General features: G+C 45.3%; 1 protein-coding gene across 3 annotated transcripts in view; it reads right to left on the bottom strand.

The window, feature by feature from the left end:
- The window catches only part of ARHGAP44 (Rho GTPase activating protein 44), a 109785-nt gene extending 96946 nt beyond the window's left edge, over positions 1 to 12839 (bottom strand). For all 3 annotated transcript variants that reach the window (XM_063120424.1, XM_063120425.1, XM_063120426.1), the window contains exon 1: positions 12466 to 12839. In XM_063120424.1, the coding sequence (XP_062976494.1) occupies positions 12466 to 12518 (53 nt within the window). In that variant the 5' untranslated portion in view covers positions 12519 to 12839. The remainder of the gene's footprint in view (positions 1 to 12465) is intronic.
- Positions 12840 to 19166: the final 6327 nt, after the last annotated feature.

The following is a 19166-nucleotide window of genomic DNA, read 5'->3' as shown; positions in this document are numbered from 1 at the left end:
TGGTTGTGTGCTATCTCCAGTATTCGAGGCAGTACGCCTATGTGCACCAGTTGCTGGGGAACATGGGCGGGAGGGTGCTGTTGCACCATGTCCTGCTTGTTCATCCCTGGCCGATGGCTGGTTGGCCACTGCGTTAACAGAGTGCTGGACTAGATGGACCCTCGGTCTGATCCAGCAGGGCACTTCTTATGTTCTTATGTCATCCATCCCACTGAATAAAAAGCAATTACAGGCAGGATTCTCGGAAACTACAATTCCATACCAGAGTCTAGATTCTGCTTGCACCGAAGTTACACTCAATCTTTTCTACTTCCTGTGCTAAAAGGAGATTGGGATGAAAAATTGCCATCAAGCTCCAAACAGTAATAGAACTTGACGTAGCCAGGAGGAAATGACTTCCACACTCTTAAGAACTGGACGACAGGATGGCATTGCACATTGGCGGGGAGAAACCCATGAACACTTAGAAGTGAAGAAGTTCTGTTAACAAGGGAACAGGATTCAACAGAATTGCAGCTATATGTAAACAACGGAACAGGAGTTCAACAGCACAGCAGGTATAGTTTTGCTCATGGAGAGGAAAGAGAACAAACTTTCACAGCAAAACAAAAGCCTTCGGTGAAAGAGGGACTGGTGTGGTATATTGGCTTGAAGGCTAAGTCTCAGGCAAACTGAGTTCCAGTCTCTCGAGTGCTTTATAAGCAATTGGGATTTAAAAAACAACAGGAAAAAAATCCTCATGGGGAAGCAGAACTAGGAACTTAGCATACTAAAGAGCAAATATGACTAATATTATATGTAGCATCCCACAGAAGCCAGAGGACGTCAGCGATGGGCAAAGGTTTGGCTCCAGCATTCTCAAACATTGACAGTAAACACTGCCCGCCTGTGCCAACAGATGTTTGCCAAAGTACACGTGGGCAGACATCTCAGGTCAGACATCGAATGTGAAGAATTGCATTCAATGCGCACTCAACCCCAAGGATTCATTCAACAAGAATGAACATCACACCTACACAGTCCATGGCTATTCGCATTCTGCTGGGCAAGAGAAAAAATCTGGAAGGGGGGGGTCTCTTCTGCCTCCCCCTTCTCCCCAAATACACATGGTGTTCTGCATTCACATTTTCATTTATTTATTACATTTATTACATTTCTATACTGCCTGATAGATGAAACTTTCTGGGCAGTTCACAAAACAAGACTTAAAACCATAAAATACAATAACATAAGAAAACATAATATTAAATCACTTAAAAAATTAAAACAGAATAAAATAAAAACCAAGGTATAAAAGCCAGCAGCAGAGCAAAGCTCTTAAAAACACTTCATTTTTAACTGAAGGCTTAAAAAGCCTGGAAGAATAAAAAGATCTTTACCTGGCACTGAAAAGATCACAGGATAGGTACCATGTGAGCTTCTCTAAGGAGGGCATTCTATTACTGGGGTCCCATCACTGAAAAGGCCCTCTCTTTAATAGCTGTTTGCCCCACTTCATTTGGCAGGGACACCCAGAGAAATACTCCTGAAGGTATTCTTAAGACATCAAGCACTTATATATGGGAAGAAATTATCCTTCAGGTAACCTTGCCCCAGGCCATTTAGGGCTTTAGAAGTTAGTGCAGAACTTTAAGCTGAGCCTGGAAATGGGCTGGAAACCAATGCAGATCACAAAATACTGGCATGGTATGATCTCTCTGTCTTATTTTGGATCAGCTGAAATTTCTGGACAGATATCAAAGGCAGCTTCGCATATAACGCTTTGTAGTAATCTAAACAGTGGGTTACCAGATCATGGATAACTGTAGCTAAGTTATCTCTGTTCAGATATAGGTGTAGGTATATATCCACCTAAGCTGAGAAACGGTGCTCTGCACCACCAAGTCCACCTGTGCCTCCATGACAATGCTGGATTCAAGAGCATCCCCAAACTACAAACCTGATCCTTTATGCGGGGAGTGTAAGTCACTCCAGAACAGGTTGAACACCACTCAGCCAGGTAGACAAACCACCCACCAATAGCACCTTCATCTTGTCTGTATTGAGTCTCATTTTATTGACCTTCATCCAGTCCATGACTGCACCCAGGCACTGATTCAGAACATCCCTTGCCTCACCTGGATTTGATGAAAAGGAGAGATAGACCTGACCGTCTCAGTCTACATCTCTAGATAACCTGCCCTAGCAGGTTAGGCTTCTTCAGGAGGAGCCTAATTATTGCCTTCTTTAAAGAGGCCAAAGCATCCACTCTCTCAAGGAAGAATTTACAACCTCCTGGACCCAGTTGGAAATCTCTTCCCTATTAGATGTAATAAGACATGAAAGACAAGGGTCAAGCACATGTGGTTGACCAGCCCTGGCTCCTCACTTTGTCCACATCCTCAGGCCTCCACAGCTGAAAGCCATCCAATAAAACTAGACCAGTCAGTGCTGTGGACACATTAACTGTGGCGTCCAAGTTGTGATGGAGGTGAGTGACATTCTCTTCAAAATGTCATGAAAACGTATCACAATACGCTACCGAGGGCTCCACCCCATCTGCAACAGGGTGCGAGCCACTCAGAAGAGCTCCAGTGGACAATACTGAGAAGATGCAATAGTGGTGGAAAAGAGCTCCTTCTTTACCACCATCAGCGCTACTGAGTAGGTTCAATAATGAGCTCTAAACTGTGTTGAGTTGAATCCGGCATGAATCTTCCTACACCTGCATTCTAGCCTTGTGACTTGAAAGCTCTTCAAGAATAAAGCTGCCCCTGTGCATGAATGTTGCCAGATCATTTCTTTGATGAGCTTTTGGCCCTTGGCTGCTTGATGCGAGTGGAAGGGGTCCCTCCTCTGTGCAGCATACCTCCTTTCCAACTATCCGAGCTATTCCCTTACAGCCTATTTTCTCCATTTCCTTCTACTTGTGGGAAATCGTTTGGATTTTACTTTAACATAGAGATTCAGCAATTTCCTTCCTACATATTACCTCAATTAACCAATAAAACAGAAAGTTGTAGGAACAGAGGAAGAGAAAACACTTTCCCAGCAAAATCTACTTTTTCGTTAGGTTTCAAAGCAGTATGGCACTGAATCTGATGTTTCAAAAGCAAGAACTGTCTAATTCTGTCTTCCTGAACCTACAGTGAGCCAACATTCAAGCCACTCTTGCTGCCTTTATCTATTCTCCAAACAGCAGCTCCATAAATTAATCTCAGAATGACAGGAGGCAGACTTCTAGGGGCATCAATGAGACACTTAAAAAAAAAAGTCAGAAGGATGTTGAGAATTGACATGTTGGATCAGATTAAAGGTCCATGTAGCTCACATGCTATCAAGCCCACAGAAACCAGAGATGCCTCTGAGAAGTTCATAAAATAATACTGATAATGGGGCTAGTCACATAATGTGAACAGCCCCAGTGGTTGAACTGTGGGTTGTTTGTTGAACTGTGGGTTAGCGTGTTGTCTGAACCCAAGCCATTTTCCACAGGGTGGTTTGTTAACCATGCAGTGTGGCTTTTTAACCTTGAACAACCCGACAACAAACCAAGGTTTCTCAGAGTGTTAGAGAAAAATAAACCAGACTGCGTGGTTAACAAGCCACCCTGCGGAAAATGTCCTGGGTTCAGACAGCACACTATAAGCCACAACAAACAACCCATGGCTCAACAACAACTCACACTCAATCACTGAGTGTGGGTTAGGATATTGTGCAAATACAGTCACTGAGACCCTTATTTGTTAATCCCCAATTTTGCTAGCCAGAAGTATGTTGATTCTAGAGGCCAGTGCAAATATAACAAAGGAGAGGGGCCAAAGCTCAGTGATAGAGCAAATGCTTTGCATGCAGAAGGTCCCAGGTTCAATCTCTGGCATCTGCTGTTAGAAAGATCACAGGTAGATGGAGATAGGAAAGCCCTCCCACCTGAGACCCAGACAGTGAGCAGAAACAACAGATGGATAAACTTCCTATCTTGCCATGAAGGAGTCCACTTATCCTGGGTTAAGAAATCAGTAGTATTGATTTCAAACTGTGGGACTGCAGGCTCCCAGCCCCAACCCTGAGTAACTCCCTACTCTTAACTGTGATAGCCAAGCATTATATGAGCTGCCATATATTTCTGCTTCGCCAGGTATCCCAAAGAAGGGATGATGATAGCAAAGCTATTCTCTTGCCAGTACATTGTTTATTACACTTTTCACCTCTATTTTCAGCAGAAAAGGTCAGATGCCGGTACCGATTTGACAAGCACATTTCCATGCGAAGGCTGAGATTGCAATGCAGATTCCCCATTACGGCCTTTACTCTCTGCATATAAGTGTGGTGGAGGGGGTGGGGTGGGGATATTATCAGCCTTCCAGAAAGATGAATTTGTTGCTTGGAACTCATACAGCGGAAAGGATTGAATTAATTTTAACAGTCTCCTCTGCCTTCATCTCTCTATTCCTCTTTGGAGCTGAACTGAATGACTTTAATCTGCATATTTCAAAAGAGGGACGTTCCAAGGAAATGCAAGATGGAAAAAATAGTATCTACTCCAATCCATAAAAGAGATATAGTGTGTGTGTGTGTGTGTGTGTGTGTGTGAGAGAGAGAGAGAGAGAGAGAGAGAGACTGACTGATTGACTGACTGGGCTCCCTTGTTACAGGAGAGTTCTCTTACAAGCTGATATGCTGAAGTAGATTTTGAGAGTGCCAAAGCAGAAGCAGCGTTCTCAGATCTAAAAAACAAGAGGGCTAAAACGCAAATAATACATTTCTCTCTCTTGTGAGAGAGCAACCCTCAAGAAAGAAATATTCATCCAGCACCTCCTTTTATTCATAGCTCAGTGGAGCTGTCTGCTCAGTGCATAGTTAGAAACTGGAAAACATACGATATGGGAGGCTCTTCTGAGGAAGGAAATATGTGGAGGCGGGGAGGAAGGAGCGATGAAATATATTCAGTGCCACCATAGGGCCACAAGCTGCGCCATCACCATACCCTCACATATTCTCCATCATTTCAGCCAGAACTTTCTATGGAAAGCATAACAAGATGGCTAAGCGTCCCCCGCCTGAGAAAGCAATGAACCTGAATTCTAAATTAAACAATGGTGCTTATGCAAGATGACAACATTCATTAAGATCTGAACAGACCCAGGAAACCCCAACTCAAATCTACAGTCTAGATCAGACTTCCCCAAACTGGTGCCTTCCAGATGTGTTGGACTACCACTCCCATCTGGGTGGGGATGATGAGAAGCGCAGTCCAACCCATCTGGAGGACACACATTGGGGAAGGTTGCCGTAGAGAGTGCACCCCGAGCATAAGCCACTTCATCACTGACTGCATGAACAAGCGCATGGTGGGAAGCCCTCTTCTTTCCAGTTCTACAAAAGCCAAGTAGAAGGTAATTTTAAGAGAAGCCTCCATCATATTGCACATGAGGAGATGAGGACTACTGCAGGGAGGAAGAGAGACTCCATTCCAGCAACCTATTTGTCACAGTGGCAGTGTAAAGAGCTGAAAACAGGAAAAGCACAATGGAAAACCACCACTAATTCCATTTGCTCTGATGACATATTTTTCATTTGTATTTCAGGGTCCTAATGGCAACGAAGTGACCATCCACCAAGGTGACCCAGGCTGTTTCAGTGCTGAACCCTGGCCTAAACCCAGCCTTGTTATGCGGGCAACAGGAATTCATTCTACAGTAGGGGTAAAGAAAGGAGCCACCCCATGTCGCTTAATGTTACATCTCCACTGGCCCAATCAGGAGGACATCATGGCAATAACCAACCCTCCTATTATTTTTCACCAGTATCTGGCAATTAGACATATACTACCACTGCCTTTCAAGGAGCATAAAGGAACTTTTAAGAAAATGTTATATTAAGTTGCATTTAAAGCACACACAACAGACTAAAATGAAATCTCAAACAAGTAGGATACTCTTTCCCTGGATGACATAGGTTCTAAAATGACTAAGGCTGCAATCCTACACCTACTTTCCTGGGAGTAAGCTCTACCAAATTCAGTACTTCCTTCCAAATGGATATGTAAAGCACTGCGCTGTTAAGTTATACTCCATCTGCAGTATAACTTATACTCCATCATCATAACATATCCAACAACAATCTGTATAGCCAATGGCAAGAATGTGACTCTCTAAGGAAGGCCACCTGATCTCACCACAACAGATCCAGCCAGCATGCCCATTGGTCAGCGACGATGGGAGTTATAGTCCAATATATTTATAGGGCACGAGGTTGGGGAAAGCTCTCTAGGGTGCTTTTTGACTGAAGATTCCCGGGAAATCCCAACAACGAATGGCGTGCCAATCAGTCGTTCCCACTACACCAATCTCACAAATGGCAATAAGAGCCCAGGGAGCTCATACCCAGAGCGCTTTCCCAGACTTCAAGCATAAGGTGGGAGCAGAACAACAGAAACTTGCCTTTCCATTGCAGAGCATCTCTTGTTCTCTGTTACCGAAAGTACGCCAAAACTAACCTTATTTATCCAGAATTGCCAGCTAATTCAAACTATTCTTCTAGTCACTACCGATCATCTTAGGCTCTCGAATAGCCGTGATACATCTCCCCCTCTGTCTCCAGCACCAGGCCAATTGCCTCATCAACTCACAGCAGCTGCTTCACAATACCTTTGCAACCCAAGCAGACCATGGGCCATAAGGTTATTTACCACACATCCTATTTCCATGGAAAATATATAAAACTCACTGGTTTCAAATAACATAACTGAGGAGCAATGCATTCCCTGAGCATGCTGCCATGTGGCTAGTGTCCAACACAGTCAAAGCCGGAGATTTGCTACTACAAAAATAAAACAAAAGGAATCATGTCTAAGAAACATCTTATTTCTCTATTAAGAGGAATGGCACGAAAGTGATCCAGAATTGACCAGTATATAGAAGTAAATAATGTCTGCTCCTTCCATTAGTATATATATTAGTAAGCTGTTAAAAATATAAGAATTATACAAAGGTTTCAAAAAAAAGCAGACCAAATATCTGTATATACCCTTTGTATAACGCTCTCCTTTTTTAAAAAAAGTTTATATGATGGAAATGATGATAATTCTATATACACCATCTATGGTGTGTTTTTCCCGTTTTCCCGATTTATTTTTGTTTTGTTTGTTGATATTCACAATAAAATTTGGAAAAGGAAAAGGAAAATATATATAAGAAGAGCAGTGCTGGATCAGACCAAAGGCCTATCGAGTGCAGCATTCTGTTCCCACAGTGGCCAATCAGATGCCTATGGGAAGCCCACAGCAGGACATGAGTGCAACAGCACCCTCCTGCTTGTTTTTCCCAGCAACTGGTGTTCAGAGGCATACTCCTATAACTCTCACCGCAGAAAAGTTGCAGGGAAGAAGAATTCTGAAAACCCATGAGCATTTTCTTTTCCAGATACACAAATAAGAAAACACCCCAAAATATACCGGGATTTCAAATTCCATTAACACTAAACAGAGTAGACTGATTTAAATCAAGGCGATTTAAATCATGATTCAAACCAGCAAGCAAGCAAGAAGAGGTCAATTTAAATGATTGATTTAATTTTACCATTGAAATCTTTTCATATATTTCCTGAACAATAGTGCAAATGGCACCACGAATTCACATTTGTTTACAAGTAAAGGCACATCCCTATTGGGCTGACACCTCCTAGAACAGCCTTTCTCAACCTGGGGCGCTCCAGATGTGTTGGACTGCATCTCCCAGAATGCCCCAGCCAGCTGGCTGGGGCATTCTGGGAGTTGTAGTCCAACACATCTGGAGCGCCCCAGGTTGAGAAAGGCTGTCCTAGAGGGTCATATCCAAACTTGGAGGCTTCAGATGCTCTGCTGGGCTGCTGCTGGCAGGACAGGAGAAGTGACGGAGGTGAATTTTGCCTCTCCATCCTCCTTTTAAACTTTCCCCCCTCTAGATGGATATTTGAGCCTGTTTAGAGGAGATGCACTGGTGAGGCCTGGGAGCGAAGAGGCTGTTGGAGCTTCCATATCTGAGCCTCTCCTCTCCCTGTCCACCAGAATGCCACTTTTTGACCTCTAAGAGGTCCTCCGAGTCTGCTTTTGAAATCAGAAAGCAGGCACCATGGTTCTTACTGCAACCACTGCAAGTGGGCAGGGGAAGGGTGTGGGACTGAATTGTGTAGTCTGGCAACTCTGAATTGTGCAGTAGTGACTATGGCTTCGGGAGGAAGAACCCAAGAAATCCTATGGCCTCTGGGACGCTCCCCAGGGACTTAAGATTGCTCTGTAAATAGAGCATTAAAAAGTAAATTTTAGAGTAAATTTTACAGTGTTTCATTCTTACAAGCTGACTTTGAATATTTTTGTCTTACTGTTTATAATTTTGCAGCTTTTGTTTTTACCTATAAAAGGAATGTCTTTTACAAAAACCCATATAGGGTCTTTCTTATGACCATCACCCAAATCCCACATAGGATATTTCTTATGACTAGCACCCTTGACAGTTTGACCAGCACAATCCTATACATGCCTACCCTTGACCAGCACAATTCTATACATGTCTACTAAGAAATAAGCTCCACTGAGTTCAATGGAGCTTAGTCCCAGGTAAGTGGATATAGGACTGCAGCTTTAATATGGGAATACAAAAAGATGCACAGTGGACAATTTTGCCTTATCTCTTCCTTTCCAGTGTTGCTTCTTTCTGCATCACTCTCTCTCTCTCTTGGCCCAGCCTTGTCCTCAGAAAAAAATAAGTAGCAAACAAAAACGAAATGCCCAGGTCAAAGCAAGGGTTGATAGTTACTGGGTAGGAAAAATTCATTTACATTTTTTAAAATCCAATTTTTTGATTATTATTTTTAAGTATCAATTTTCATCCACCCTACATTTGTCTTTTGGTTTTAACTATCCTTGCTTGGTCCAACTCTACTGCCGCATAAGCAAAGGACAGGAACCATCCTATCTAGCCTATGTCTTTGCACATGTGATAGTCAGGGAAACTGAAAGCTCAGAACTTCCAAGAAGGAAGAGCTGGTAGTTAGACTGGACAGAGCCATTTTCATGAGATGAAAAATTGAAATGAATGCCCGTATTTCATTGGTAGATAACTTCACTTTTATGAGATCGTAGGGGCTCAATCCTATGGGATCTGCCCTTGATCCTCATATTTATTTATTTATTTATTTATTTATTACACTTATATACCACTCCCATAGCCAGGGCTCTCTGGGTGGTTTACAGACCATAACCCCATCCACAGGAATGCCCCCTTTACCTCCTCTCCAAATTTGCTTTTCCAACTTCGGAGAGGCAGCCAATGCGGTTCTCTCCTCACTGGCTACAAGGGGGGAATAGAAGGGGTGGGAAGCTCAGATTCCTGGGTCCAAGACCAAAGCACAGTCTCCGACCCTGGACTCAGGAATCCGAAGTATCCTATAGCATCCCCAGGCTCTGTCTAGGGGCCATAGGATTTCTCCCTAAGTGGAGGTTTAGCATGTTTATGAAGCTGTAAACTATATTGTTGTAGCTATGTTATTTTATTTTAAGTAAAAGAGTAATTTAGCATTTTTTTAAAAAAAAAAATCCTATAATCCACTCTGGTTCTAAACCCATGTTATGATTTTAAAGATGTCAGTCATGGTTCTAAAACACAGAAATCACTGAAACAGGACTTTTGACCACATTAGCTGGCCAGAAGGTTTGGGGTGTCCATAAAAGCTTTCTATTTTTCTCAAAATGTCAAGTCATTCCCCCCAACCCCTTTAAAATGACAAGCTGCCCCACAAGAGAGAGACAAAATATGGATGGTTTATGTGGACAACTTGGATCACTGTAATGAATTGCTGCTTATTTACTTGCACCCTAAAGGCAGCAACTCATGCTGAAAATTAGAAGAAGGGCACTACGTAAATGCATTAACACATTTAGGACTGTCATCCACAGCGTGCACACAAAGCTAATGTGAAGTCAGTAAAGATATGTACTTAACATGCAAATGAGTGGCATACCTTTGGCTCCTGATCAAATTCTTGTTTGATCATGAAAGCTTGTCAAAGTGGCACCTTGATTCATACAATAAGCAAGATAGATATAACAGCAAGGTATCACATAACTAACGTGACATGATCTTTGCGTATTGTGCTGTTACATCTTTCCCCATCAATCCTCTCCTGATCCAAGCCACCTCCCACTACAGTGTCTAATCTAGGTCATTTGTTCAGCAAATTGGCTTCTATTATTCCTGTTGGCTCCAGGGCCCCATCGCCAGACCTCGCAAACAGCAGAATCAAAGCCTCAAGCAGTCTCCCCATCAAGGCACGCGCACTTGCCCATGGCTAAATAGCCATCTGCTTTCACAGTCAAGTCACTCGCCAATAAAGGATTTGGTTCCTTAAGCTGACGGATTGTCGAGAAAGGAAAATAAGCAAACCTCACCTCAATTGTTTCAGGGGCACTGTCATTTTCCTGGGATTTGAAATGAACCAAGCCATTTTTTGAGGGAGTGTGGGCACCTCTTTTCGGCACACTTATCAAAAGCAGCCTGCACAGCAGGGCCACCACTGCTACTGCAATTAAACCCAAAGCCTGACGTGATTAGAGTCCTCAAAAAGGGTTGACTCAGCTAACAGGACAGCGAACTAGCAAAGGAACCACTGCACGGAGCTGAACTGCAATCTTCAGAGGAAAAGGAAGAATGAGGAATAAAATAATAATAATCCCCAGTATCACAAGCTGTGGACACAGCTATTCCACTATCCATCACTCACGGCTGCAGGCAAAACCAGCGCTCAGAGCTGCTAACAGAAGGGATGTAAAGATGGTCCACAGCTGCTAACAGAAGGGATGTAAAGATGGACACATGTCAAGTTGATAGATTGGCGGGAATAAATGATATATATTGCCCATCTGGATTGTCTGCAAGCATGACTCAAGCAGGGCTGTTCAATGCATTTGCAATTTCCCCCATTAAAGCTGTCAGGAGAATGCAAATCAAACAAAGACCAGCAAGTCTGCCCCATGGGGTAATATATTTGTCTGGTTTACAACATTCCATGTAAGCTACACAGCTTCTCCCCACACCACTGACCCTTTATCTTCCTCATACCTCCATCCAAAATGCTGCATTCTTTCCGGGGAGGGAAGAGGAGACCTGTATATAGATTGCAGGCTGAAAACCCTTTGAGAATTATACAATCACACTAAACCAAAGCAAGGCTTTGGACGCAGGCCCAGCCAGCACATCAGAGCCTGCACTGTGCTCTCACCGCTCCAGACCAACCCCGGCAGCCACACCAGGGACAGAAGAAAGATGCTTGCAGTGACGCTGCCCAAAAGCAAGGTCCCATGTTGCTAAAAACGGGCTTGGCAGCACTTGCATCCGAAGCTGATTTGCTGAGCAAATGCCAGCGCTGCTGCCAGCTCCCCAAATGTCACAAGCAAACAAGCCAAAAAATCCTGAGATGAGCCTAGAAACTGGAAATAACCCCCACTCCTCCTCAAGAAACACAGCAACCTTAACCTCCCAGTTTTGGAAAGAGATGCATTAGCATTCAAGCTCCTCTCCCCCTGCCCCATGGGGTTACAAATTGAGTCTCACTCAATGAAATGACCCCAGATGTGCCAGCAACCTGACCTAAGCATTACAAGAAGTGGGGGGGGGGGGAAGAGAAGAAAAGAGAGAGAAAGGGAAGGAGCATTGCCAATGGTTTTCAATGTACTTCTCTCACAAAGGACAACCCAGGATGAGCAATAACTGGACATCCTGAGGCAGAAGCAGCAGATTCAGTAGCTGCATTGGCTATCTTTTTTCCCTGCGAGTCTAAGCTCAGAACCCTAAGTCCGTGAATGCCATTACTGCCTCCTTGCCACACTTCCTGGCTTTTCCAGAGATTCTGGTTAATTTGTATACCTGTCCCTCCTGCTGCCGACAGCTGCACATGATAAAGCCAAGGCAAGAGGCGAAAGGCCTTGGCAGGTGGTGGAATACACACAGCAAGAGTTTCCTGAGTAGCTTACTCAGGGGACAAATCAACTACAGTCCACCTGGCAAGCATGCACCTTAGCACCTCAGGTGGAGCGCGGAAGGGTTTGGGCAGGCAGGAGGAAGTCCCTCCATTCCCTAACCATGGAGTATACACTGGTGGTAGCAGCTGCAACAGCAGCAGGGCACTGGGGAGCACCTCTTTGCTCGCAATGTAGCCACAGCGGCCTCTCACCGTGTCTCACGGGGGGGGGGGGGGGAATTGCAGGAGGGGAAGGTACAAGCTCTGACCGGAGGAAAAAAGGGCAGCTGAACACAACCGCCCTGCAAAGGCGCAGGGTTAAGTGCATGTGCCGAGGGAGGGTGGGGGAATGACCTGCCCGATGTCTTCTTTCCTCCCAAGGTGCACCAACGCCCGCTTAGGCAAAAAAGAAAAAAAAGGAAAAAAAAGGGGGTGCGTTCCACGAAGATGCGATGTAATTTCTCTCATTCCAAACCCCCCCCCCCCTTTTACCTGCCCACGGTCTGGTTGGCGAGCTGCCGCATGCGGTTGAATTGCTTCTTCATGGTTGCGCCCTTGGCCAGAGAGCGCAGCGGGACGGGTGGGGAAAATCGGTGGCTATCCCAGGGGGAAGGGGTGCGGGGGGTGGGCGAGCGGGCGAGGAAGGCGGTTACATGGCCCTTCTTCTGCAAGGGTGGAGGAGGATTCTAGCACTGCAGCGGCGGCGGCGGGAAGGAAGGAGGGGGGCAGCCCCCAGTCAGCAACATCGCAGCCTCTTGCATCCTCCGGGTGCGCAGCGGCGTCACTTTCCTCCTTCTCTCTCTCTCTCGATCACTCTTAGCGCCGCCGCCGAGCGAGCACGCCCGGCCCCGACTGATCAGCGCCGCGGGCCGTCCATGCTGCGCTTTGCCCCCGCTCAGTCTCCCCGATCAGCGGCGATCCCGACGCGCTGCGCTGCTGTAGGCTGCAAGAGATTCGGCGGCGCTGACTCGGACTGCGGCTGCCCAGCCAGAGGCCCTGGGAGCTGTAGTCCCTCCTATTCCGTCCGCCTCTTTCAGCCGTGCGAAAGGGTGGGGGCGCTGCGGAGCAACTCGTCGCGATCGCTCGTGGCCTTTGGAGGAGGATTGGGGTGGGTGGGGAGGAAGAGAAGCAGCAGCGCCGAGCATCTATGGCCTGATGTGACTGAATCGACCTCAGCCCGGAAACAGTGAGCTTCTGGCTGGCATAGGTGGAGCTGCGAAAAACATACTCATGGTGATGGCCCCTCCCACCTTTATTTGCCCCATTTTTCTTAATGAAAGCCAGAGTTTTCTAGCCCCCACCTCCTCTCTCTCACACACACCTGCCTCCAGCTGCACATCATTAATGCCCTGCATTCAAAATATTCCAAATTCGGCCACTGGGGACATTGAATATTGTGCAGCTGCCCAAGTAGGCAACCGTCATGGGAGGAGGACAGAAAAACGCAAGGCTCAGAGTGGGTTATTGGCAACTGGGACCAGGCCTGCCAGGGAGGGCAAGGCAAAGGCGGTAATTTGCCCTCAACAGTTGTTTTGTATGTGTGTATGTGACAAGCTGCCCTCGAAAATTCCATTGCCTCGGGCCTCCAGATTCTTCTGGGTGGCCCTGACTGGGGCTTCTGACCAACGTGATGTTTGTAGTAGTAGTGCTAGGTGATTTTAGATTATAGACCTAATGGCTTTACTGGGGGTGACACTTCTTTAGGTGGTAATGGATATTGCTTCAAAATGTCCTAAGCCAGCCTGGCTACGTTTGGGGGGGCTTTCCTGCTCATTTGGCTGGGTGAACCCCAGGAGTTCTGCCCCCAAATCCTGCCCCCACTGCACCACTGGATTCTTCTCCTGGTTTTGCCTTTTAATACTCAGATGGGCGATTGCTCTGCCAACACAGCTCTCCATCCCTATAAAGCAGAGATGGCCAAAGACTTATTATTGCCCAAGACAGGCCTACATGGGTGGCAAATGAGATTTTTATTATATAAAACAATAGACAATTCCCTGCCCTTTAGTGATACCCCAAAGTCTGCTGCCTGAGCCAGGCATCTCACCCCATCCAAAGGTATGTTCAGCTCTACTAATGTCTCACTATGACTGTCTATACTCAAGGGACCCCAACACCCCCAGGCACTGCCACCGCACAGCTCTTCACTCCCTGTCCCATTCAAAATGAAATTGAATAAGAAATGGAAAAATATTCGGGTCCCAGAATCTTTCCTTGTTTCTGAATCTGCCAAGGATCAGCTGTTCAGTGGGCAGGATGAGTAAGAACATAAGAAGAGCCATGCTGGATCAGACCAAGGGTCCATCTAGTCCAGCACTCTGTTCACACAGTGGCCAACCAGCCATCAGCCAGGGATGAACAAGCAGGACACGGTGCAACAGCACCCTCCCACCCATGATCCCCAGCAACTGGCGCACACAGGCTTACTGCTTCTGATATGGAGGTCGCATGTCAGGGCTAGTAGCCATTGACAGCCTTCGCCTCCAGGAATTTATCCAACCCCCTTTAAAAGCCATCCAAATTGGTGGCTATCGCTACATCTTGTGGTAGTGAGTTCCGTAATTTAACCATGCTCTGTGTGAAGAAGTACTTCCTTTTATTTGTCCTGGATCTCCCACCAATCAGCTTCATGGGATGAACCCAGGTTCTAGTATTTTGAGAAAGGGAGACAAGTGTGTCCCTCTCCACATTCTCCACACCATGCATAATTTTGTACACCTCTATCATGTCTCCCCTCAGCCTCCTTTTTTTTCAAGCTAAACAATCCCAGTTGATGTACTCTTCCCTCGTAAGGGAGATGTTCCATTCCCTTAATCAAAGCAAGGCGAAGGACAGAGGGGAGAGAAAGAACAAAGGGGGAGGGGAGAAAAAGCAAGGTAAAGAGGTGGATCTGGCATGGAGATAAAAAGCAAGATAAAGGGGTGAGTGGGAGAGAAAGGACAAGGCTAGGAAGGGAGGGAAAGAAGAAGGCTAGAGGCTGGAGTGGAGAGAGTGTGTGTGAGAGAGTGAGCAAAGGGGAATGGTCTGTGTGGATGGAAGAAGACCGAGTGGGCCAGGAAGCAACTCTTCATTTCCCCCTCCCAACCTCTAGTCCCACAATTTCTCTCCCCCTTTCTTGACTAGCTGCCCCCTCCACAGCAGCCATCATGTGACCAGCCACATGCTCCATGGGAGTCATTTTGAGGTGGTGCCCACAGCAGTTTATCAAATTCCCAAATGTGGCCACGGGTACAAAAAGGTTGTGGACCCCTGATCTATGAGCATCAGAGGAGCGTTTTATCGCACGCTTGTTACTGGACACTCGCGGATTTTCGCGGGTCCTTTTCACAATGCCGTCTGCTTCCCGCGCACCTCCCACTCCTTCTGCTCATTTTTCCATTACAAAAAAAGACCCGGAAAATCCGATTCTTTTGGCTGTGACAAAACTTGCCGCCATTTCCTGCAGTGTGCGGGAGAAGCAGCGGGATAAAAACACCCAAAACACCCATTGAATGGGCCACGTGGTCATTTCTTGCTTCCTCTTTCTTCCCTCTGTGAAGAAAGAGGAAGCTGATCGTCCCTATTGTGGGACAGGAGCAGGAGGCAAAGTGACGGTAGGGATACGCAATATTCCCCCCTTTCTGATGATGCTCTCTATGTATCTCTATTGCGAATACTCTTCTTTCTATCTGACAGTACTTCCATCATCATCATAAAGAGGAAATCCAACCTCAGCCGGATGGTCAATAGGGAGTGCATCCTCCTGCTGATCTCCCAAAGGTTGCACTTGTTAAGTCAAATTGCCAAAATGTATCTGAAACAAAGGCTCAAACGGTCCTATTAAAAAATTAGCCAACAACCCTATGCTTTCAAAATCTGATATGCTGGATGTGTATGTGCCTGTGTCTTGCTAACCCCATGGGCACATAAGGATCAATCATATGGCACACTGTCTGATGAGCACCCCCTTCTTTCGTGGCTACTGCTCCCCTCTCTGACCAGTAGTCCTAACTTCCCTTTGCCTAGTCACAGAAGGTGAATTAACAATTTGAATTAACATTCCATGCTGCTATGGAAGCAAGAGCAAGGAACATTTATCCTCACACAATCCTCACCCATCCACCTTTCCACCCTAGCAAAGCTAATGCAGCTTTGCCACTGTACAGTAAGAGACAGCACTTTATGCAAGGGGCTGGGAGAGGGTGCAGGAGGGTGGTGTTGGGACCCAGCACTTTTAATATTATATGAATCAGCAGGAAGCTGCCAGCTCTAGTGCAATGTAAGTCATTCTTTGAACTCCCTGAGCAATAAGGAGGAGAAAGAGGGAGGGAGAAACGAATCCTAATAGCAGAGGGAGCTCAATTTCTGCAGCTGATCCTGGGCAATAGAATCTGAATCTGGGTGATGTTATCCCTCTCCCAGGTAGGTCTGTGTCCATCATGCTTGTGTGGTGCTATTTCCCACTTTTCAGGTACCTGCTCTGATCAATGGAGCAGAAAGGGCCCAAGCCCAGTCCACGAGGAGGGCCCTAATGGAGCTGCCTGATGTGTTGAACAGAATCTTCGAGAAAAAGAGGATTGTATCAGTTTCAGGCCAATTACAGGCTTTCCTTTTCTAAAGTTTTAAAAAGCAGAATTTTTTTCACAAACCCCTTATGCATTTCAACATCTCTCTCAGCAATCCTTTATTCTGACTATTTGGGGGTATGGAAGTTATCTACCATTCCCTAGCAAAAAAACCTAAAGACACAAATACCTGCCCCAGTCATTGTCTTTGTTAAACAGCATATGCAATGGAATGGATCCTGCATGGAATTAGTCCAGTAGATGTAGATGTTGATTGTAAACTAATTCCACCCAAAACATCCTTGCCTTTTTTGAGAATGTCTGCCTGTACAAAGGCCAAAATAAAAATCTAGCGCTTTCCTTCCTAGGGAAAGGCTGTTTTCCTACTGCTATCTTTTTTCACATTTATTTATATCAGTTCTACCCTTTATATCCATACGTGGCATGTGTTTTAACTTAAGACACAAAATGTTGATAATGAACTAATGTCACTAATGCAGCTATTATTTCTGCTTTAACATTTCAATAAATGTTTACAACAAAGGATGCTGAGTACTGTATTATTTAGGACATTGTCCTTGGAGATGATGAAAGTTCTTCGGGAACAAGGCATGAGAGGTATAATTGAAGTCACAAGGAAAAACATAATTTTCATGAGAGACTTCAGAAAGTTGCTCAAAGTCCATAAAATAACAACAAAAACAGCATATAAGGATATTTGGAAAAGAAAAAAGAGGATGTGGCATATGTGCTTCACTCAAATGCTTCACTCAGGAGTTCCACGATCCAGTTTAAAAGAAACTGAACCGCCCAGGGAGCTTCAGCTGTGGGGCGGTATATAGATGTAATAAATAAATAAATAAATAAATAAATGTGTTTATTATGTGGCAAAGATATAATTTCTCTTTCTCTTTTCCCAGTCATTTAACAACATATGATGTGTGTTTTTCTTAACGGACCCCAGAATAGTTGTTTTAAATGGATATTGTCTGTTTGTATTATTTTTATGGTGGGCTGGTCCATGAAGTCACGAAGAGTCGGAGAGGACTCAACGAATAAACAACAATTTGGTTTTAATGTTCACTGTTTTTAAACTTTGTAATCTCAAACCAATTTGTAACACAATAGGAGATTATGGAGCGCCCTATTGGACACAGCACAACAGCAGGCCTGGCGGGGCTCTTAGGAGCACCTGATGTAGTGCTGCCGGGTAGGTGGCAGCTCCAGAGAGCCCTGCTAGCCCTGCTCCCCCACTGTGGCAAATGCCACGGTGGAAGAGCAGCCAGCAGGGCTGTCTAGACTAGTGTGCCCGTTCCCTCCATGGAATGAGGCAGTGGTGGCCGGGAGGGAGCATGCAATTCGCTGTTCTGCCCCCTTGAGGCGGCGGATTTGCCTCACCTCATCGGAGGGCTAGCCCTGTGGGTTAGAAATAGAGTACAAAGGCAGCCAGGGCCCAGAGGGTCTGGGTATCTGCACACTGTGCATGCAGGCCCACAGCCAGATGTATGTTCCATGTTGTTCCTCTGACTGATTGACTTAAACCCAGCTAATCTCAGTTGCATGCACACATTGACAATATGTATAGAATTGCAGAGATTGGATATGGATGTGCCTGGTGTTACTTCCAATCAGAATGTATGGATAAAAGAAATTCAAATAGTAAGTTCCCATCATAAAGAGTTTAATCAGATTATTATACATCTTGGGAGGATTCCACCTTTTGATGTCATCTTTGGGATCCACTGAGAATGTGATAAGTGGATCTGGAGTTGAGGAAGTCTTGGAGCTGGTGTGGGGGTGGTAATGCTATGGGTCATATAATGACAGGAAAATCCTACTCACATGTTGTCCATGAACATTTATTGGTATCAACAGCAGTAAGTGCTCACTAACAGTGAAAGTACACTACAATACACAACAATATTCCAAAGGTGGGAGTACACATTGTCTTAACCCTCAGACATCAATAAATACACTGCAGCAAAGACCATTAAAGACAACAAAGCACACTAATCAAGGAACAGTTACTTTTTGAGAAATCTGTCACTGAGGAAACATCAGTGGAGCTGATAAATTCTTCCAATAGTTCTACAAATCTTATCCCAAAGGCTTGAAAAAAGTAAAGAAACTCTGGGAAAGAATAGAACAGTGTATCTTTGGATTATGAACCTTCACATGGTTGATAAAGCAAAGGCATTTATATGGGCAGAAATCCCTGGAAACTGGAAATTACATTTGCAGAGGGCTGAGCTAATGCTTTCATTTATTTTTCAAGTGGTGGATATAATAATTATGCCACCTATAATTACAGTTATAGGTAGAGAAGTATTAGCTATGAGCTCAAGTTCCTATGTGTGTTCTGGATATAGACTGTTTTGTCCAAAGTGTTCCCTTTTCGTGCAAAGTGCCCTTTTCTCCAGGGTGGGGGTGGGGACTCTCTCTTTCCCTATCACCAGAATCCCCCCTGATGAGTTCTAAGTGTTCATGACCTGAGGCCAGACAGCTATAACCCCAGGCTATGTGCTTTCTCATCTCAGTTCTACCTATTACAGCAGCATATATTTGCCAGCGCCACAGCTGCAACAGTGCAATGCTTCCCTGAGCATATCTAATCATGCCTCCAGTGTATCTATCATGGCAGGGGGGCAT

This window comes from Elgaria multicarinata, chromosome 3 (genome assembly GCF_023053635.1).
Source record: "Elgaria multicarinata webbii isolate HBS135686 ecotype San Diego chromosome 3, rElgMul1.1.pri, whole genome shotgun sequence".
Classification (NCBI taxonomy): domain Eukaryota; kingdom Metazoa; phylum Chordata; class Lepidosauria; order Squamata; family Anguidae; genus Elgaria; species Elgaria multicarinata.
The sequence above is the reverse complement of the archived record's forward strand: the minus strand, read 5'-3'. Positions and strand labels throughout refer to the sequence as shown.